At 41.2% G+C, this 20,668-nt stretch overlaps 11 protein-coding genes across 11 annotated transcripts; 3 read left to right on the top strand and 8 right to left on the bottom strand.

Annotated features, from left to right (window-relative positions):
- Nucleotides 1-3,205: 3,205 nt before the first annotated feature.
- Nucleotides 3,206-3,532, bottom strand: BO79DRAFT_253066 (uncharacterized protein; the record flags this gene model as incomplete). The annotated part of the gene is made up of 1 exon (XM_025685970.1): nucleotides 3,206-3,532. The coding sequence occupies one exon, from the start codon at nucleotides 3,530-3,532 to the stop codon at nucleotides 3,206-3,208; it is 327 nt and encodes a 108-aa protein (XP_025541719.1).
- A 656-nt stretch (nucleotides 3,533-4,188) lies between these two features.
- BO79DRAFT_226651 (MBL fold metallo-hydrolase) lies at nucleotides 4,189-5,028 on the top strand (the record flags this gene model as incomplete). Its single annotated transcript, XM_025683812.1, has 2 exons — nucleotides 4,189-4,494; nucleotides 4,567-5,028. The coding sequence occupies 2 exons, from the start codon at nucleotides 4,189-4,191 to the stop codon at nucleotides 5,026-5,028; spliced, it is 768 nt and encodes a 255-aa protein (XP_025541718.1).
- A 442-nt stretch (nucleotides 5,029-5,470) lies between these two features.
- Nucleotides 5,471-6,427, bottom strand: BO79DRAFT_215877 (alpha/beta hydrolase; the record flags this gene model as incomplete). Its single annotated transcript, XM_025683290.1, has 3 exons — nucleotides 5,471-6,212; nucleotides 6,255-6,313; nucleotides 6,416-6,427. The coding sequence occupies 3 exons, from the start codon at nucleotides 6,425-6,427 to the stop codon at nucleotides 5,471-5,473; spliced, it is 813 nt and encodes a 270-aa protein (XP_025541717.1).
- A 789-nt stretch (nucleotides 6,428-7,216) lies between these two features.
- Nucleotides 7,217-7,738, bottom strand: BO79DRAFT_142561 (tautomerase family protein; the record flags this gene model as incomplete). Its single annotated transcript, XM_025678285.1, has 2 exons — nucleotides 7,217-7,504; nucleotides 7,562-7,738. 2 exons carry the CDS (start codon nucleotides 7,736-7,738, stop codon nucleotides 7,217-7,219), a joined length of 465 nt encoding a protein of 154 aa, XP_025541716.1.
- A 1,178-nt stretch (nucleotides 7,739-8,916) lies between these two features.
- Nucleotides 8,917-9,795, bottom strand: BO79DRAFT_143006 (MBL fold metallo-hydrolase; the record flags this gene model as incomplete). Its single annotated transcript, XM_025678300.1, has 1 exon — nucleotides 8,917-9,795. One exon carries the CDS (start codon nucleotides 9,793-9,795, stop codon nucleotides 8,917-8,919), a length of 879 nt encoding a protein of 292 aa, XP_025541715.1.
- A 1,052-nt stretch (nucleotides 9,796-10,847) lies between these two features.
- Nucleotides 10,848-11,291, bottom strand: BO79DRAFT_142717 (tautomerase family protein; the record flags this gene model as incomplete). The annotated part of the gene is made up of 1 exon (XM_025678289.1): nucleotides 10,848-11,291. The coding sequence occupies one exon, from the start codon at nucleotides 11,289-11,291 to the stop codon at nucleotides 10,848-10,850; it is 444 nt and encodes a 147-aa protein (XP_025541714.1).
- Nucleotides 11,292-11,919: 628 nt separating this feature from the next.
- Nucleotides 11,920-13,028, top strand: BO79DRAFT_226647 (alpha/beta hydrolase; the record flags this gene model as incomplete). The annotated part of the gene is made up of 4 exons (XM_025683811.1): nucleotides 11,920-12,329; nucleotides 12,394-12,476; nucleotides 12,517-12,712; nucleotides 12,776-13,028. 4 exons carry the CDS (start codon nucleotides 11,920-11,922, stop codon nucleotides 13,026-13,028), a joined length of 942 nt encoding a protein of 313 aa, XP_025541713.1.
- Nucleotides 13,029-13,439: 411 nt separating this feature from the next.
- Nucleotides 13,440-14,465, bottom strand: BO79DRAFT_253059 (oxidase ustYa family protein; the record flags this gene model as incomplete). The annotated part of the gene is made up of 4 exons (XM_025685969.1): nucleotides 13,440-13,711; nucleotides 13,772-13,978; nucleotides 14,033-14,149; nucleotides 14,204-14,465. 4 exons carry the CDS (start codon nucleotides 14,463-14,465, stop codon nucleotides 13,440-13,442), a joined length of 858 nt encoding a protein of 285 aa, XP_025541712.1.
- A 1,204-nt stretch (nucleotides 14,466-15,669) lies between these two features.
- Nucleotides 15,670-16,293, top strand: BO79DRAFT_215871 (uncharacterized protein; the record flags this gene model as incomplete). Its single annotated transcript, XM_025683289.1, has 1 exon — nucleotides 15,670-16,293. The coding sequence occupies one exon, from the start codon at nucleotides 15,670-15,672 to the stop codon at nucleotides 16,291-16,293; it is 624 nt and encodes a 207-aa protein (XP_025541711.1).
- Nucleotides 16,294-17,141: 848 nt separating this feature from the next.
- BO79DRAFT_215870 (uncharacterized protein) lies at nucleotides 17,142-17,644 on the bottom strand (the record flags this gene model as incomplete). The annotated part of the gene is made up of 2 exons (XM_025683288.1): nucleotides 17,142-17,189; nucleotides 17,249-17,644. The coding sequence occupies 2 exons, from the start codon at nucleotides 17,642-17,644 to the stop codon at nucleotides 17,142-17,144; spliced, it is 444 nt and encodes a 147-aa protein (XP_025541710.1).
- Nucleotides 17,645-18,834: 1,190 nt separating this feature from the next.
- BO79DRAFT_281081 (uncharacterized protein) lies at nucleotides 18,835-20,394 on the bottom strand (the record flags this gene model as incomplete). The annotated part of the gene is made up of 1 exon (XM_025688125.1): nucleotides 18,835-20,394. The coding sequence occupies one exon, from the start codon at nucleotides 20,392-20,394 to the stop codon at nucleotides 18,835-18,837; it is 1,560 nt and encodes a 519-aa protein (XP_025541709.1).
- Between the last annotated feature and the right edge of the window lie 274 nt (nucleotides 20,395-20,668).

Genomic DNA, 20,668 nt, shown 5'->3' with positions numbered 1-20,668 from the left:
TATTAGTAAGAATAAGGATATAGATAATCTTAATAATAATTTTAAAAATAAAATATTATTAAAAAAAGAAGATCTAGTTTTTTTTTAATTTAGTAATATTATATATATCCAGATATAGATAAATATTTAAATTATATAATTTTTTTATTATTATAACTACTGACCAGGATAATATAAAAAATAATTTAAATAATAATTAATATATTTTTTTCTAATAATCTAATTTAATTATATTCAGATTTCTAGTATTGTCTGTAAAAACTTAATATAAAAATAATTAAATTATTAATTATTAGCTAGAAAATTAGATTATTATTAATTAATAATTAATCTAATACCTGTTCTAAAAATACAGTAATTAAAAATATATTATTACTAGTATATTATTCTTATAAAGACTCTGTATAAATTATTAATTAATTTATAATTATTAATTTTTTAAGTATATCTGACCTTCCTAACTAATAGTTAAGATTAGTTAAAGTAATCTCTTAACTGTAATCTACTCTTAACTGTATGGTTAAGAGGATTTTTATATCTTAATCTAACTGTCAGGTTACGGTTAAGGTTAGGTTAAGGTATAATGGTCAGGTATAACCACTCTAAATTATCTAGTTTCTGTAGAAAATAAGATTAAAAAAATATTTATTTATTTATATAAATTATTCTATAATCTCCTAAATCCTGATGTCTTACTTAAATTTTTATATATATTTAAATATTATTATTATTAATATATATTTATAAAAGACTGTATTATTTTTAGAAAAATAGATTCTTGTACTGATATTAACTACTTTATTAAGTTTAATAAAGATTATAGCTATATATATTTTATTTAATATTTTATTTTAAATAAAATTAAAAGATTAAGAGATATAATATTTTATAAAAAATATATATATAAAAATAATCATGAAGATCCTGATAAAGTAATTATATTTATTTTTAAAAATTTAATTATATTTACAGAGAATATCTTGATTATATTTAATAAAATAATTTTATAAAATATAAAATATATAATTAATAATATACAGGTCCTTTCTATATAAAATAATAATACTAACTTTATATATAAAAAAATAAAGATTATATTTATATTAATTAAATTTATTAAATCTATTTTTTCTGTCCTGTCTGTACCTACTAATCTAATTTATTTAATAAAAAATTTTTATGATTATAAGATATTATCTATTAAATATATAAAATAAGACTTTTAATTTATTAAATCTAAATCTTCTGCTGCTATATTTACTGTATTAAAATAATTTTAATAAATTATTAAAAAAAAGAGTCTTTTATAGCTAGAAAATAAATAGATAATTATACTAGAATAAAAGTCTGATCTGTCTCTTTTATCTATTTAAATAATATAAAATTAATATATTAAATATTTATATAGAAATTATTTTATTTTTATTTATTTTATATTAGAAGGCAGCCATAGCTATATAAATTAATAAAATTAAAATAATAAATATATATAAGATAATTAATTATCCTGCTGGCGCCTGTATAATTTTAAATAAATAAATATTTAATTTAAAGATTAATATAGAGAGAATTATTATATAATTTTATACTTAATAAATAATTTACAGTAATTATTAAATATCTAATATTAATTATACTGAATTCTTTACTCCAGTAATAAATAAAGTTATTTTTAAAATATTTATAATTAATATAATAATAAAGAGCCTCTACTAGAAATAATATAATATTATTTTTATTTATTTATATATTTAGATAAAAGATAAGCAGGTTTATATAAAATAATCAATTAAATTTTATAAGAATTCTTCTGAATAAGTATATTTATTTAAAATAGCTCTTTATAAACTATAGTAAGTAGTATATTTATAATACTATGTTTTTAATAAAAAATTATAAGAAATTAATTTTAAATTCTTGCTGGAGAATCTGTATATATATAAAAATAATAAAATATAATTTATTATTTATATAAATAATTTTATTATTACTAGCCCTGAGTAAGCAGATCTAATTTTAATAAAATATTATTTTAATAAAATATTTAGATTTAAGAAACTAGACAAATTGAAGATCTTATTTAATTATTATATTTTATATAATTATAAAATAAATAGTATTTTACTTAAGTAGTTTACTTATATAAAAAAATATTTTATTATTATAGATATATAATTTTATTCAGATATTATTATTTTTATAATACTTATTTATATAAAGACAGATTATATAATAATATTAATTAAAAAAATTAATTTTAATAAATATTAAAGTCTTATAGATAGATTAAACTAGTTAATTATTAAGACTAGATCTGATTTATGTTATGCTATATTCTGTTTATAAAAATATATATATATTTTAATTATAATAAATATAAAGATCTTAAAATACATGTATAAATATTTATAAGATATTTTTTTTATAAAATTATTCTAGTAGTTAATTATATTAAAAAAATTAAGATTTATATAAATACTGCTTATATTAATTATAAAAATAATAAATTAATAAAAAAATATATTATTTTTTATATAGGTAGATTTATTATTTAATTATTAAATAAATAAAATATTATTATATTCTTCTTTATTATTATAAAATAATGCGCGTATGATACTGCTATTAAAGATATTTTATATATTAAGAAATTAATATAAGTATTTAATCTTAAGATATTAAATAATAATAAAATATTTTTATTTAGTAATATTATTAATTTATTACAGATTTTTAATTATAATATATATATGCGGTCTACTAGATAGTTAAATAATTATTATTTATTTATAATAAATTTAATTAAAATAAATATTATATTAATTTAATATATTATAGATATTAGTAATCCTGCAGACAGTCTTATTAAATTATTAGATTAAGAAAAGTTCTATAATTTCTAGATTCTATTAAAAATAATTCTATTAGTTATTTCCCCGCAGTATCCAGGAAATAATATTTAATATATAAAAGATTATTTATCTAGAAAATATCTATAATTTTATTTAATATTTTTTTATATATTTCTTTACTTAGGAGGCCGTGTTGAGATATTTATATAGATTAATTATATATTATACTTAGACTGCCTATAAAATATTTCTTTGTATTACTTTATTTTACTCTTCTAGATAGCTTAATTTAATTTATTCTTTTGTTTCTGTTTGTTTGTTTTGTTTGTTTGGTTGCTTCCGTAGAGCGCTCCTCAACATAATATGTTCTGCTCTTGGAATACAACAGCCTCCCTGGGTAGGTATTTGGCGAGCATAGCGGTATCCCAGTAAAGCCAGACCTCCTTGAATTGCAATCCATCCAGAGCATCGGCGGAGTCCGCAGGGCCGATAGTGCTTATCCAACTGAGCGGAATGTTAACAGTCGGCTCTTCGGTGTCGTTTCCAGGCAGCCAGATGTTGCGCGTCCTTTGGGATATGATCGTGGTTGTACCGTCATCATTTTTGACTTCCCAGAGGTTGTGAAAGTCGTGCCGTAGACTCTTAAATTGTCCAAATAGATGTTTCATCCACGCCCACATCTCGTCCAACCATTGTATTGGGCAGTGATCTGGTTGTGGAAAATGACGTTTTTGGAATAGAATCGTAAGCCTGAGCCATGGTTGAAGCCCTAGGTGTCAACTGTATCAACATAGTTATTGAAATGCTGTTGAGCTGGGGTCTGTGGTCCGGACGTATTCCAGGTAGATGCGGAACTACAGCTTACCAGCTGGGGTATGGTTGGAGAAAAGAGGCAAATGAAAAGAACTGCGGTATAGAAGGAGAGCGCCCCCTTGTTTGATCCGTATTGATGTGTAGTTATTCGCAAGCATCTTATAGATAGTAAATAGGCCTCACTACCGGGAGCCGAACGGACTGTGCTGTTATCGCAGTACATGATTCGTCATGTTGCCGAGCCACAAAATTTCTGGTATTTTTATCATTGGCTTTAAGGATACTACAAAGCAGTGTTCTCAATAGCCGATGTCACCAACCTATAGATGAATTCTTGTGGGTCGAATATTCGCTCCCGAGGTCAATGATCAGTAATCCTAACCACCCAATTCTTCGCTGATACCTGGGCTGCAGTTCTAAAAAATGAGACCAGCTTCCACATAAGTTCCTCAAAACCTCTTCTTAAGTGTCTTTGTTCAATTTCTCACCTACCAGAGTCAATTATATTAGAACTCTCTATATTATGGGTCTCGACTACAAAGTCTTCACCAGCAGACGTCCCGGTGTGAGCCGGACCACACCAGCTGGTCATGATCATCTCAAGTGGGTGCCGACCACTTCGACATTGATATTTGGCCAGAGAGATGCAGTCCTGGTCGATACCCAGTTAACCATGGCTGCTGCGAAAGACCTGGTAGACTGGGTAGTAGGAACTGGGAAAAACCTTACGACGATTTATATCACTCATGCCCATGGCGATCATTTCTACGGTACCAGTGCCATTCTTGAGAGATTCCCGGACGCAAAAGTCGTGGCTACGCCGGAGACTGTATCTGGAATGGCAAAGGCCATATCCCCGGAAGGCCTGGACTCATTTTGAAGAAATCTTTTCCCTGGGCAGATCCCAAACAAGCTGGTAATCGCCACCCCGCTCGAACAGGACCACTTCATGCTGGAGAACGAGCGATTGGAAGTGGTCAGGCTGGGACATACGGATACAGATGACACAACAGCTCTCTGGGTTCCTGCAATTGGCTTGGTTGTTGCGGGCGACGCAGTCTACAACAATACCCACCCATACCTGGGAGAATCGAAGTCCCAAGAGGCCAGATCGCGCTGGGTGGCAGCGCTTGATAAGATTGCGGCCCTTCAACCAAGGATTGTCGTCGGCGGCCATAGTGATCCATCTAAAGAATTCTCCCCGGATGCCGTCCAAACAACCAAGGAATATTTGAATGATTTCGCGCGACTGGATAGACAAACATCCACCCCTGAGGAATTATATTCGCAAATGATGGAACTACACCCTACGAGATTGAATGTCGGCTCGCTATGGGGAGGTGCAACACTCGTGAAGAAATGATCTATGTGTGGTCTCAATGTTGATTGAGTAACTAGTGGCCTAGTGGCCTGGTATATGCACCATGATGGCATGAGCTTAGCATGATTAAGAGAATATTATAGAACTCATGAAGCGATTTGCACGAAAAATATACTGCGGTGTTACCACCAAAAGGGATGTATGTATGTGCACTGAGTAGCAGAGGTCGCTCTTCGCAACCCTCTGCGCATGTGCTAGAGATTGCAAACTCGAAGTCTTGAAATGAATCCCATACCCCAAATCACTGATACACACGACTGGGCTGCTGTCTTATCAGATGAATACTTTCTTACCTTCAAGTGTAGTACAATCGACGAAAAATGGTCCTCTGTGTTTGATAAAGTAGGCTCATGAATTGCCTTTTGAAGGACATAAATGTAGCACAGACAGAAAGGACAAAGTCAGGGTTCAATCAAATCTCTTTCTACATGACAAGGTCTGGTAATCTAACTAAAATGGCTGCACCTGTCATGTCTTGGGAGCCTAGCCATTCTTTTACAAACTCAATCTGTCCTTTGATGTTCTGTTCAAACCAATCCCCAGTGTAGATATCAAAATGCCCGGCGCCATCAATATAAAAGAGCTGCTTTGGTTTCCTGGCATTTTCATAGGCAGCCAGTTGAGATGCTGTGGTAACAAGGACATCATTACCAGGAACAACCATCAGGAGCGGAGTCGGCGATATACGATGCAGCATGCCCTTTCCTTCGAATTCAAGCATATTGAGCCGTATCTGTACCGTGACAGAATTTTCCCAAAGACCACCACAGTTGTATGAACCGCGTACTGTCTCGAAAGCGTGCACACCGTGGAACATGGCAGTAGTATTGCCAGACTCCGCTCCTTCTAAACTTTCCGCGATCAGTGGAATCCGTTCTGGTTTTAATCCAGCTGTGATACGAGAACGCTCTTTCAAGATGCTCGAGATGCGGTCTTTAAAGGCCAAAGACCGCGTCTCTCCAGAGACTGCAGGACACTGTGCGATTGCAGCTTTGATTCGTTTGTCCACAGCTGCTGCATATAGAAAATTGCCTCCGGAGAAGCTCGTGCCCCAATATACTATGCGCGTATCATCCACACTTTGGAGTGAGGCTGCAAAATTGAACGCATCGTAGTAGTCGGCTTGTCGAAGGGTCGGGTTTGACTCTTGCCGGGGTAGTCCATCACTGTCGACCTAATTCCGATTATCATAGATTAGTACATTGTACCCGGCTCGCTGGAACCGCTCCGCAAACTCAGGGAGCCAACAGTGGCGAACACCACCCAGCTAGTTGTGCAAAATAGACGGGAATTAGCCACTTTCATAGGAGTGGGGAAGACTGAATTGTTCCAGTTGATCTAGCACCTGGATACACTAGGTAGTACGCACCCCGTGAGTCATGATCACACTTGGTAATTTCTCAGTTTGGGGATAGAACCATCCTGGGAAGACAGTACTAGCACAAGCTCGGAACTCAATGGTTTCACGAGGGGGACCATTATTGCAGATGTAGATTTGGACGAAAGATCATTGAGCCGGGTGCTTCAATATGATGAACATATTGATAGAGGCGATGGTACAATGTTCATTTCCTTTCATTTAGGCAGTCTCGCTAAATAAGAGTTAAGTAATCCATTGTCAACCCTTCCCAAGCTTGATTACATTATTTCAGCCTACCGAGGCTGCTCATAGTATGGATCAGGTTAATAAGATGCGGTACTGTATAATACTGCTACAAATTGGATCTGTCTTGATTTGTTATTATATTGTAAGTATTAAGAATTCTTAGACTCTTTTCCCTATCCTCCGTGTTTAATCACTACAGAGAACAGATCCTGTCTCGTAAATATTCTCTGGAGGGTACTTAGGATTGGGTTAGACTAATAGACACAACTCAATTACGACCCTCCAAGTCTATCCAAGACAAATTTGCAAGTGCAACTACAGCCTGAAACTGTCGTACTATCCTTGAATCTGTTGGATGTTCAAGGGCCATCTTCAGTTGGCACCCAAGACAAAAGGTGCTCACATTTGCCTTATTTATTCAATTGCTTTACATTTGTCCAACCATACTCAACAGACAGATCGAGGTTTCCCAGAACGAGTTGAATTATTTCAGTGTTATGGAATACATAGTGTGTTCAGAGGTCCAGACTGACGAGGATGTAATATAGTCGAACTAGTCACAAGCTACTCCGTAAGGTAAGGTCCCCAAGGCGACGGTTCGTTTTCACGGAACCACCTCTTCTCATCCTCAGACCCAGTAGGAGGGATTCTGAAACCATTGACGTGGACAAATTCGCGCTCAAGCTCCTCACCGTTGACCTCCCAGTTGTAGCCTTCGTCTGCAATAAACGGCTTCAAAGTCTCATGTACTTTATTCATGAAACGAGTTCGCATAGGGCTCTCTCCCGGAGGAAAGTGCCTTGCGATATGGCTGAATGTAAGCCTAACAAAAGGCTTCGTCCCTTCCCCCGACTTCTCAAACACATCGTGTCAGTAACTAGATTATCGCTGGGTTCCTCGCCAACTTACGCATGAAATTCCGGCTCGGTACATGGTAGCGGGTGGCATCTCAATAAATAGGACAACCACATAAAATGCCGGCAACCCAACGTCAGTATATATGGAAGTTACTGCCTTTGACAAGTTTTCCCTCTGATCGGGACTTGTGAAGGTTCCAGTTGGATGGTATATCCTCCAATCTGGCATCTTGTGTAGGGGATTTGGGATTTATGCAAGGGAAAGGAAATGCGTGTCTCGAAGATTTTCTCCAATGTAATTGAGAGAGCGATTTCAAATAACATATACTGATGCTTCGATAGTATCAAAGATTGCCATTACGTTGAGATATAAGTTTTGTCCATGCAGTGGGAGGTAAGCATATTTTGCCAATGATTACTGATCAATCCCGAGATTTGCTTCGACATACATACTAAAGTGTATACGAACTAGTACGAATGATTATCAGCACTGACTAACTATCATGTCCAAACTCCGAACATCTCTCGCTCGGCTAAGATCATTAATCTTCATTCAATGTCAAAGTGGATCCCGATTGATTAGTCGTTCCGGCCGACCCAATGGAACACCCGGGATTCCCACCGACTGACTCAAGTTATCTAAAACAGTCTAAACTGCATTAAATTGTCTACATTGAGTATCGCGACAAATGATAGATCCCCATTGAATTCCGGTATTCAAGCATCTCGGTGGCGCACGTTCTGGTGACGTAATTTCCTAGCGCAGTTAACAGGTTATTGTCATACGGCGGCCTACAATAGGGTTCAGGGCCCGTAGACTCGGTGATCGGATCCTTCCATGCCGCTTATAAATCACCGTCTCCAACGTCTATTGACGATCTGAAACCGACTGATCGGCTCCCAGTCGTGGCGTACCATGGACGAGCCACGACGGCGTGGAGACACCAGGTGGAATGAACTTGGCATGCGTGGGTATTGAATATGGAGAAGTTTGTCAACGAAGTTCCCTAGTCTAGGGTTCCAGTCATTTCGGGTTATAGCCCGCTTGCCACTCGAGTGAGTTGTGGTTATAATTCAAGGACATTTAGTTTGTGTTTGGAAGGTATCTCAATATCCAAGAATCCGTATTAGTGACTTGACGGTCTGGATATGCCGGGTTGGCCATCTATTCTTCTTTTCACATGATTAGAAAGCTCAATGAAAGCGTTACTATATTTTTGAGCCCTTCATTAGAAATATCAGTTCTACTAAATGATACAATCAAGTCCGTACCGACAGGCAAAACTTGTGCCAACGGAAAAACTGATAAAATATAATGAAAAAATTAACCACATAAACTAGGTAACGAAATGAGTAACATTCGATTCGCGATAAATACATATGCTATCCGCTAACTCGTGATGTCTATCAGGTGGCTAAGGGAACTTCACCAGACAGATGGGCACCAGCACAGCCCCAACCCAAGACCATAGGATTAAACCTATTAGGATACTTCGCAATCATAGCATAGTACAATTCGCTTACGGTCTGAGGTTTCTGTTCTAACAAACCCATGAAGTCTCTAATATACTTTTTGGTTGCTTCCAGATGCCATATGCCATCCATTTCGTCCGCGTTCCTGTGACCGGGCACCACATAGACGGGATTAAGTGCCTCAACCTTCTCAACCGCTCTGATCCATTCTTCTCGCTTCTCTGGGGTGTTCGCTTCGAAAAGCATCTGGTGAACATCGCCATATACCACATCTCCACAGACGGCCAACCGCAGGTCTGGGACCCACAGTACAGTTGAGTCAAATGTGTCGGAATGGCCGCACTCAATTGCCTCGAAAACCCATCGGCCTTCTAGTAAAAATTTATTATTGCTTGGGAGAGCTTCCGGTAGCCGGTGCTGGGTAGAAAGTTGATCTCCCGGGAAAAACGCAAGCCACGCCGAGAACCCCTCTTCGGAGATTTGCTGCTCGATATGACGGACAGTCGCCTTGGTTGCTACTGCTTTCGCTTCTGGAAAGTGCTGCAACAGCAACGGGAGGCCAAGGAAGTGGTCCGCGTGGCCGTGAGTGATATAGATATAGGAGAGCTTTCGACCCGGTGCAGTCTTCTCGATCCATTCGACCAAGTCCTTGTTCTGGTTGATTGTGATCGCAGTATCAACAAGAACAGCTTCATTCTCCGAGTAAATCAGTGTGCAGGTTTCGGGAGACCATGTGGTATTCTGCCGATGTGAAACATGGTCGACACAAGGGATTGGCGGCGCTGTATGAACAGACACTCTCAAACTAGACATGATGTTCCAAGTATCACCTCTGAGGAGTCAAAGATACGATTAGAAGAATTGGAATCGATGGTTCTTAGCAGGGCGTCGGGAGCATTCGAATTTATGCTCTACTTGGCTCCTATTATTTTTGTTGAACATCCGATCCTCCGAACCCACCTCGGACTCGGATTGAATTATTCGTTAACATAACTATGTAGCTACCTGAAGACGCAATAGAATGCGATTCTCCGGCCCCCAGACGAACCGGGCCCCCGCCAACTTTGATCATCTCAACAACCCGCCGGACCCATCAACTCAACCTCAAGATGAGACGGGCTTGGTGGGTCACGTCTAACTAGTCAAGTGGCGCAAGTCTCGGAACCTTTAAAAACGATCACTAATCTTTCCGTTATCCTAGCCGATTCAATATGTACAGGTTCTTGGCAGTCCACCTGATTAACGCAGATCTTATACCAGTGATGATCTACAAATTAAGGACAACGGAAAATACTACAGCAATAATATGATCTCTAGGTATGCGATAGTTTCGCGCAACGTTTGGTAGGCGGCCGATTATGGTGAAATATTTGAGTTATGTCTCTAAACTACTCAGAGATACCCGTCAAAATAATTGCCGGCGGAATGTACAAGGTCACCACCAACCTCGCAGAGATTGGTCTTGAGAGAATGAATAGGTGTCACAATGTCGTAGAACGGGAAATTCTGACATTTGGACTAATTATTCTATACAGGCGCCCATAATTCTGTGCTCAGAGATATACAATCGTGACTGACAAGTTTAGACTTAGTATGGGAGGAACAATACAAATCTAGGACAACATAACAGACATTGCACCAAATCCCACTATTTGTTTTATACCCAGAAAGTAGCTAAATGACATGTAATATGTTCACAGTTGTAATAATCCGAGTTAAATAACTGTAGAACGAAATGACTGACTGCAGCTTGCCTGACGACAGACCTTGCCATGCCAAACAACCGAAGGTAAAGAGAGCAATCTACCAACTCTGTTCTTGAAATAGCTTGCAACCGAGACCAATGTTTCAGCCACACAGCCAGGCTAAGCGCCTTCCCAAGCGACCGGCTTGTTTTCCTTTGCCCAAATCTTCTCCGCATCACTTCCAAACGGAGGAGGAACTAATCCATTGACCCGCCATAGCCTCCTTTCGGTCTCATCGACATGAAATTCCCAATCGTAACCTCTATCGGCAATATGAGGCTTCAGGGCTTTGCCAATCGCCTCGCATGTAGCCTTATAAGTTTGGTCATCATTGTCGAGTCGAACGGCGATGTGGTCAGCAATAATGCGAATGAATGGTTTGTCCGTTCTGATTTCAGCGCCGACCCAGGTATCTCCGGGGGGAAGTTTCATAAAGTTGATGACCACATAGAATGCAGGAAGACCGATTCCGGTGTATATCTTGGTGATGTCTTCCGTCAAAGCTTTCTTGGAAGCGGTGTCCTCGAAAATGCCGGAGGGGTGAAAAATGAGCCAAAGGGGCATTTTGAGTAAGTATGTGGTTATAAGCGAGAAACTTTAGTAGGGTCTCAAAGTAGACAATGGCAGAGCCAGGAAGAGAACTGATACAGATGTTAAACTACGAGGACTTTGCCGTCAAACGTTACCTTATAAATGTAGCTGAGCCCATCTCAAGCTAAAATTGCTTTCCCCATAATACCTGGAGTTGCTTCTTACATGGGTCATTGAATACCTGAGGGCATGCCCCCACATACAGCTGGTAATCCCCTCGGCTTTTCTTAATACCTCAGAATGCCGATCATGCTGGACAGTGGGTATTTGGATGCGAATACGGCCTCGGAAGGAGCTCGGAGAAATTCATAGATACGATGAGCGACGGATCGATAGGTAATCATTGCTGGATAGATCAGTAATCAAATAATAAGCATCCTGATTAGATAGATAGGCCGATACTAACTGCCCAAGGCAGACAGTCCTTAGCTGGCATCTCTATTCACGCCTTTATATTACTCACAGCACTATAGTAGGGTTCATTCTTCGGCTTCCTCCCACCCGAGATCCTTCCAGTGAGACTAGCCCATCCTTTCTCTCAAATACATGTATTGGAAAACAGATTTTAGGTGAAAATCGACTCAAACAAAGTTTCTTCACAATGCCTATCCGCGATGTGGCATTCAAAACGTCTGACCACCTCACACTTCGAGGTTGGGTCTTCACTCCCAGCTCCTTCGATGGAAAGCTTCCGTGTGTGGTAATGGCGCACGGCTTTGCGGCCCATAAAGAATTCAACCTAGGTAGCTTTGCGGAGTATTTCACTTCGAACCTGCCAGTCGCTGTAATTGCCTATGATCATCGTTGTATCGGAGCCAGCGATGGAGAACCAAGACGAGAAATCATCCCTGCCTTACAAATAAGCGACTATTCCGATGCTATCACTTTTGCACAATCTCTTCCAGAGGTTGCCGCCGACAAAATTGCTATCTGGGGAAGTTCATACAGTGGAGGCCACGTTCTCACAGTTGGCGCGGTTGATCGTCGAGTTAAAGCTGTTATTAGCCAAGTGTAAGTCTAACCTATAATCTTACGTCTGATCTGGTCCTGGCTAAAATTTCATGCGTGTGAATAGCCCTCTCACTAGTGGATGGGATACTTTCCATCGTATACACAGAGCTGACTTCATTCCGAGCCTAAACAAGTTATTCGAAGAAGGTCAGTTTCCTATCCCTTCAATAGATACAATGCTAGTGAGAAAACGCCTGTCCTGCTGACGAGCTTGAAACCGGGGCCGTAGATCGCCTTGCTTGTGCCAGAGGAGAAGAGCCGGCTCGGGTGCCCGTGGTAAACAAAGATCCTCACGCCTTTTCCATTCTTCCTTCCGAGGACAGCTATATCGGCTACAGCTCAGGAATACCATTAGGGTGGGTAAATGATGTGACACTTAAGAGGTATGTGGCACAATTTGTTTCTGAGTAACTGGAATGTAGAGAATGGGTCTAACCATAAAAAAGCCTCGAGGCATTCCGAGCATACGAACCTTCAGCGCTTATTGAACGTATCAGCCCTACTCCGTTGCTGATGATTGTGATGGATAATGATGTTGTCACACCTACCGACCTTGCGCTTGATGCTTTCGCAAGAGCAAAGGAGCCCAAGCAGTTGCACATTCTTCCGGGGGGGCATTTTGACCCATATAATGGGCAACTCTTCGATAAAAATGCTCCGGTACAGGCCAGGTTCTTACAGACGTATCTTCTAAAGTAGGGAAACGGTGAAGCTCTTCTGGGCATCTGCTGAATACTCAGAGCGTCCGCTATTTGGACTTTGTGTGTCATCAAAGTCCTACTACTGGAAGATATGAAGCCATTTCAGGCACCTGACCTCATAAAAAAGGTTCCGCTTGTACAATATAGCTTCTTGCCTGACGCTTCCATGGCGAATGTCTATGTCCGCTTGACTGGACCGATAATTCGAACACGGTTCTGCATCTATCATAGATTATGTAAAGTTTGGCCTGCGAGAAGCCTCTTCATCTCTTCCACAACATTTTCCATGCCAGTGCAAAGCGTTTCTTTACGTGGGTCTGTAACACAAGTTCAAAGATTCAAGTTATTTATTTAAAGCCAGTCAAATAACTTCTCTCGGGATCATGTTATCTGGCAGAGATTACTTTTCTCAATCCCCTTCCCTGCCTCCATATTTGTCAGGATCAAGCATACGTCCCTTCACCCAGGAGTTTATCGCATCCATATCACGATATTGAACCTCAGAGCTCCACGAAGCATGAAGTCTCACCTGCCGTTCCATAGGGGTCATATGTAGGTAGTCCTCCGTATACCGCTCTGTGCCGTCATCGTCAATATACGTATAGTTGGGATCCACCCAGTAGATTAACGAGATGTCACCATGACACAAAATAGCCTGGCGAATGGCATCAAAGCAATGATCTGCGTTAGAATTAGTTGAGTATGATGAGGGAACAATATGGGCAGCATGATAATACGAACTCTTATGTATCTCAACCTGCTCCGCAGACATATTTGGATACAAAACATCCGCATAAAATGATTTTCGAAGGCGATTGAGACAATGTAGTTGATGGTATACCCCTAATCCGTATACAAGATATCCGGGATCATTGTATAAATCCACAGACTTTGGTAAGCCATTCTTCTTGGCTGTCTCTATATCCATCTTAAATCCATTATCGTTCTCTGTAGCTGGTTAGCTTCCCAATCATCGAGGCTCTTCGACTCCGGTGGTCCTACCTAATGCCCAGCTTGTCCATGGATCTTCTTTCCCCGCAACAATTGGGGACTGAAATTCAGGGTCCGGCTCGTATTTCATGTTGATATACTGAACGACGCCATCGTCACGCAACGGAGCTTGTTTTTCATGGTCAGCCTTTGTTCCCGGATCCATGTACTTTTTTGACTTACAATATGGAGGATCGGGCCCCGTATGGAAGGAATATTGTCTGTGCAGTAAATGTATAGCACCAAATAAAAGAGCCACCAGACATATGTTCACACACACGAGGACCGGAACACAATAACTGAAACTTTGTCTATATTCCTCCCTGGGCAATTGGTATGGCTCTGGGTGAAGTAGACCAGCCTTTTCAGTAGCCTGCTCCTCATCATCATCGGTCTCCTCTTTCTGGGACCGGGAAATATTATCGTTCATCAATGAAAAGTCCATTAATTGGCCGTAGGGATACGCTGATTTGTGAGCGATACACGTTGAGAGATACCAGATTTGCGCACACAAGAGACCTTTTCAAGATAAATAGAGGCATGGAGAACGTTACGCCCTCGTCAGCGCAGTAAACGTCAGGGTTTCGATCGCTAAAGGAAGATTACACATTATCTGTATGAATTGCACCACCTGAGCACTTGAGCAGATCGACACGCTCTGTCACACTTTCAACATTTCACTATTGTCACCCTATCCCTGACATGTATGCGGACCCGTCCTTCCACATCCCCTTTAGGCAAATGTCGTTTCCTTCTAACTTCTCTTCGTGCGGGGTTATGAGCCCCCTACCTATATCTCCGACTCATTCCTACATATGCTTAGTACGCACCCTGCCGTTTAGCCGTGTAACCGTATAGGAAGCCAGGGGTTGAGACATCGACACCTGACAGTGCTCACGAAAGGTAGGGCCAAAATTACTCTGTTCAAAGTCCACAAGGGCTTCTAGCTATGTTGGGGTCGTTCGGGGACGTGGTCGGGTGGTCGGGTGGTCGGGTGGTCGTTTACAAGTGAGGGGTTGGATTATTTCGGATCAGGAATGTATCTAACGGAGTTGATGCAGTGCAATGGATAGATAGCAAATGCATCGAGCATCTTGTAGAACCTAATTAATAGGAATATGGGAAAATCTCTTCATGCTCACATACCAGTAAATTCAGAATACAAATCTTCGCTTCTATCCTGCTGTATAGTGCGGTCTAGATAACATGGGCATTACTCGAACTTCAAGCTTATTAGCATAGCTTAAGTGTCATCATAATCTTATTAAGAAACACACAGGTCGCTCAATATGCTTCACCCGAGGACATACGAGGGGTAGTTGGAAATCCTTGTGTTGTACTTGGTGAGACAAGGATGGGCCTTACGTACTTCGGCATGTAGCACAGTAACACAATAGCACTACTAGGGCACTGGGGTACTTGCGGATCAAATGACAGCTATTCATGCATGTAAATTTCCTCAGGAGATCTTGTATCCATACACAGTGCAACCTTTGGGTGCCGGAATATAAATATGAGCACTCTATAGACTCCTCTCAGTTTAACCTACAACCATCGAACCCAGCCATCCAAACTTTCAAAGCATTCATACAACCTGCTTTGATAACCACAAGAATTATACCAAATCACTACACTCTGCCATCCTCAGCATGCGTTTTACTCCTGTCTTTGCTATGATTGCACTTCTCGGCACCGGCTCAATTGGGGCTGCCGTGGGACTTCCCCCTCAAGAACCGGACAGCCATCAGCAACTGTCGCCTGCTAGCGACAGGCCCAAAGATTTTGACAAGCGGCTTTTCAAGGGTAACCTTCTGTATCGTGACGTTGATGAGAATGAACCTGAGCGTCTTAACAAGCGCGTCTTTGGTGATATCAAATATCGCCAGCTCGATGACACCGACCCTGGGAGTCTGGACAAGCGTCTCCACAGGGCCATCGTCTACCGGAAGTCTGATGACATTGAAACAGGAAGTCTGGACAAACGCCTTCACAGGGCCATTGTCTACCGCAGGTCTGATGAGACTGAACCTGAAAGCCTCGACAAGCGTAAATATGCCAATCTCAACTATCGCAGTTCCGACGAGACCAATCCTGAGAGTCTGGACAAGCGGCTTCACAGGACAATTGTCTACCGCGACTCTGATGAGACCGACCCCGAGAGTCTGGACAAGCGTGTCTTTGGCGATATCAAATACCGCCAGCTTGATGAAACCGATCCTGAGAACATTGACAAGCGGCTTAACAAGGGAAATATCTACCGCAGAGAGGCTTGATCAGCTACCGACAGGGTGTCTTGAAGTCCTTTATAGGTAAGCTATTTCTCTGTCAGGATATATGCCCCTCTGTTCCGTATTTGCACGGATAACTATACTGTTAAGAAAGTTGATTTCATATAATGGAAATACCGGCCTCGGTTCGATCAAGAGGTTGATTTGCATCAACAGGTCACAATGGTCGTCTGCCCAACACCGTTAAGAATGTAATGCTGGCTCTATCCCTTGGGTAAATGATGATGGTCTATTATCAAGAACTAGTAACGTCGCTTCATCGTGTCATACTGTCGTTTCTTCTAAAACTACAAGTCTATTCACAGTTTACATGTGCAGTATATTACACAATTAAAGTGGGGTCGTACAGAAGCCAAACGTAAATGCGTATGTTTTGCTGAACATCTCGATCAAACATACCCATATGATCAAAGCTTGCCACACACAAGGACTTGATACCTGTGAGTATTTCCCACTTGTTTTAGGATTGACCCAACACCTGTGCAAGTGGTAATATTGGGCTAGACGTATTAAGGGTATGTCTTCTCTAAGTTTTCTCTAGGCTTCTAAACGATATGTAATGCAATCGAGGATTGGTCTGGGCTTGCTATTATTCACTACAGCCCAGATGTGCGTCGAGCTATAGTATATAGCGGGCGATCTAGTATATACTATACGTAATATTCCCAACCAATATGATACAACTTCAATGTAGATGTGCATTATAAAAATCGGCACACCCAGAAGGCAAGGATAAAAATTACGGATCACAAGCAGCATTCTAGCCAAATGCTACGTATTTAGAGGCACATCCCCACACGCTCAAATAACCGGGAATTGCGGCATTCTTGAAATCAAAGATGATGACCATGTTGATGATGGTACTGATGAGGATGCCTTTTCTACGGATACATTAGCAAGGTATATGGTAGAAGTCCAGAGCATGGAATGGTCAACATACATGCAGAGCAGGAGTTTCACCGGCATTTGCGGAAAAGACAGCGCTGGCGCTCGGTGAAGCTAGCGCAGCTACAGATGAGCCGCCAGATGGTGTAGCAACATGGCTATGGCCATCGCAAACACCATACATAAAATGCTGAGACGAGAATGTTGATAGAGGACTGCCCTTGTGCAGCTGGCATTCGCCCCCTCTCACGCTGTAGAGCCAAGACGTGCATTCTGCAAGGCTATCGCAGTAGCTTGCACATTGTGAGCCGGTTTCGTAATTGGTAGTAAAGGCGAAGGGGGCACCGCTGAAAATACCCATTGTATTTGCGGAGATATGATCCAGGCAGCTGGCATATGTGTTACCGGCAGTGGCGAACAGGAGGGAAATGAAATAGCTAGAAAGCTTCATCGTGGGTTAACGTAATGGCGGTTAAAGTCGCAGGTTTGTCTGTATGGTAAAAATGTAGGGGGTGTGGGATGAGTAGTAGTAATTGAAGAACATATATCGGAGTAGAACGAGACTGAAAACACCGCATGGAAGAGAAGGAAATGGGAAAGTTCTGGTTCGATCCCCAGGCTCTGTTTCTCACCCTGTCCCGCTCGACTTCCAGATGACCCCAACAAGGTATTATGCCTAGCGATATGCCCGATCAGGGTCTTAGCCTTAGCACCGGAAGTGTGATCTACTTTGGGACTAGGTCTATGCTCGGTAGAAACCCTTTTGGTCCAGAGAAAAAAATTTGATCCGTAGTCCCTGGAATTAAATTACGGAGCTGCGGCTCTAGGAGAGGCGAACACCCGTTTGGGGTTGAGGTCTCGGCTAGCATTCGATAGTTCCATGAAGCACAACGGTGGCGAGATAAGGGAAATTGGGGTCTCAAATGAGGCCTGTCCTCTAAGTGGGGCTCGCCGCATCGGCGCAATCCAAACGCTGAGCTAGGCACGACGCCGGCTGTACTTGACATGAGCACCGAGATAAGTAGACACTGGTTGCGTTATTTTCCAGTTGAATAAGATAACATGGAGCGCAGTTTATCGTCGCTGTGGCAATTAAGTGGTTCTTTGCTTCAAAACGCCAACAGCATTTGTGACATGAGGTGTAGTCCAGAAAGTCTGTTGCTACTAGCTAAGAGAAGACAAGCTCTGCTAAGGCTTTTTTGTCCGCGCCGAACCCTTGGCGCGCCCCGCATGGATTTCCAGCCGACGCACATGACAAGAGGCCCTGAACCCTCTCTCGGCCCCCATTTAAAATTCGAGGTCCCTGGCTCATACCTCATTTTGATTAAATCTACTAGTCCATCCATTATGTTTCTGCCTGGAGTGGATTCTCCTCAAGTTTCGATTTGGTCACTATTGATGGGTCGAAAACAGTTGAGCAGTATCTAGTTTGTGACTAAGATCGATGGAACGGCCTGGCTTTGGCCTTTGTTATGAAGAAGAACTTGGTGTATTTTGACCCCTACGAGTCAGGAAGAGCTTTGTATAACTAAAGTCAACTGCATGAGATTTCTATATCGTTTTCCGACTACCGGCCATGGTGGGCCTTCAAATTTTATTAGATACCACCTAGGTAGAATCACACCTTCCTCTTACAGAATTTCATAGGACAAAAACCTTGCCATCTTTCCCCTTTGGCCACTTATTTTTTATGGAATACTCCTGGCCAAAGGTTACTTTCTCATCTCCTTGAAAAATCCTGAAATCGACGCCCAAAGCACCGAAGTCCAGCCGTAACTCAAGTAGTCTGTCATGATTGGCACGTTCTGATGTCATTCTCTTCGTCCGTAAGTCTTTGGGGAGACTTGTCGGAGCTCGCTCTCGCTCGGCAAATCGAAGATATAGCTTCCGTAAGGAGGGTAGGTGAGCATGGTAGTGTTTTACTAGAGTCACTAGTTCGGTGTATAGTACCTCTGAGCAGTGAAGGAGACATTGATCGATGAACAAGTGCTTGAGCGAGGAGGGGAAAAGTGCCCAGAGTGGTGTTATCGGGGTAGTGGTCCTACTTTCAGGGATTTGCAAGAGGTTACTCCACCGTATATGAACGGATTCTAACCTCGGAAATTTCGACAATGGCCCAAAGAAAACAGGTGCAGGAATTTTTGTGTCCCGACAAACGCCCTGATCATGTAAGGTCAAACTCAGGTGGCGAATTGAGAAGCGCGACCTTTGCAAAGACTGGTACAGCTGATGTAAGTCTTGTTTGTACTGACTATAGTTTCCATTATGGACCTTTTGCTGTATGGTGAATGACTCGAGCGCGGAGCATCGCTCGAGGAAACGAGGGAGGTTCGGCATTGCCTCTTTGGGTGCCTCAAAATCCAGATGTGTGAGTGCAATGGTGGAAAGATCTTTTGGCATGCTAAGTAGAGATCGATCACATGGATTTGAGACGTATAGCTTCCGTAATGAAGGAATCCGAAGAAAGGGAAGTAATCGGGTCAGGGGGATTGCATTTATTGAGATTCCAGTTTCCCAGATGCAAGGCCCGTTCTTTAGTGCGATTTGCTTGAGCTTGGTCAAAACCCCTAACTTGGGATGACTCGCCCATGCAATGACCCGCTCAAAGTGAGGTGAACGTCTGGGAGGAAACGGTCCGTCCTCATATCCCAAGACCCATCTCTCTTCCGGAAGAGCAACCCCGAGCTTCTCAAGATTCCGCAGCTGGACTAACAGCAGAGCTAGCCAGGCATTTTCATAGTGGTGGAGCGCCCGATGGTAGTCGGACCGCTCGGAATCTTCCTTGAGGTCTCTGCGCCAGGCATAAAGCTTTCGGCGGTGCTTACGCTTGGACTCCCCGTAAGGTAACATGAAGTGGCGATATCTTTCTTCAGGCAATGTTTCTAAAGGGGGTAGTTGCTCCCATCTTCCCTCCTTACAGTCGCTAGGGTAAAGCTCCAAAGATCGAATGAGTGGAGCAAGGGAGGAATTCATTATTATGGCTTGGGTAAATCGACGTATGGGTAGAAGACTTTCAGGCAGATTTCCGTAGGAAGTACCAAGATAATCATAATCGTTGAGGGGAAGTGAGATATGGTAATAGAGATGTGGGATGAACACATCGTACCAGCCCTTGGAGACAAGTATCAATCGAGTGTAGTCAGATGGAGTAAAGAAAGGTATCATCTCAAGAAGAATCTCACTGGGGATTTGATCGAGCATTTTGGGCAATATGTCGAAATGTGAGAAGTAGAGTGCAGTTGGGCAATGAAAAGGACAGGGGGGGCCATTAGTTAAATGTCTTATCTTTGAAGTGGGGCGAGTGCGCCGCCAGAAGGTGAAAAGTCTAGTAATATTGGTAATAATGTATGGGAATTACAATATGAGATGATGTGAAACAAAAAGGAGACCAAAAACGGGCTCGGCAGAGCAATTGCTATTACACATTTTCACTCCAATGCCCACGAGCGACTCTTGCAAAAGATATTCCCCTAGG

The sequence above is a fragment of the Aspergillus costaricaensis genome (genome assembly GCF_003184835.1).
Source record: "Aspergillus costaricaensis CBS 115574 unplaced genomic scaffold BO79scaffold_9, whole genome shotgun sequence".
NCBI lineage: Eukaryota > Fungi > Ascomycota > Eurotiomycetes > Eurotiales > Aspergillaceae > Aspergillus > Aspergillus costaricensis.
Note: the sequence above shows the minus strand (reverse complement) of the source record. Positions and strands in the feature narration are given on the sequence as shown.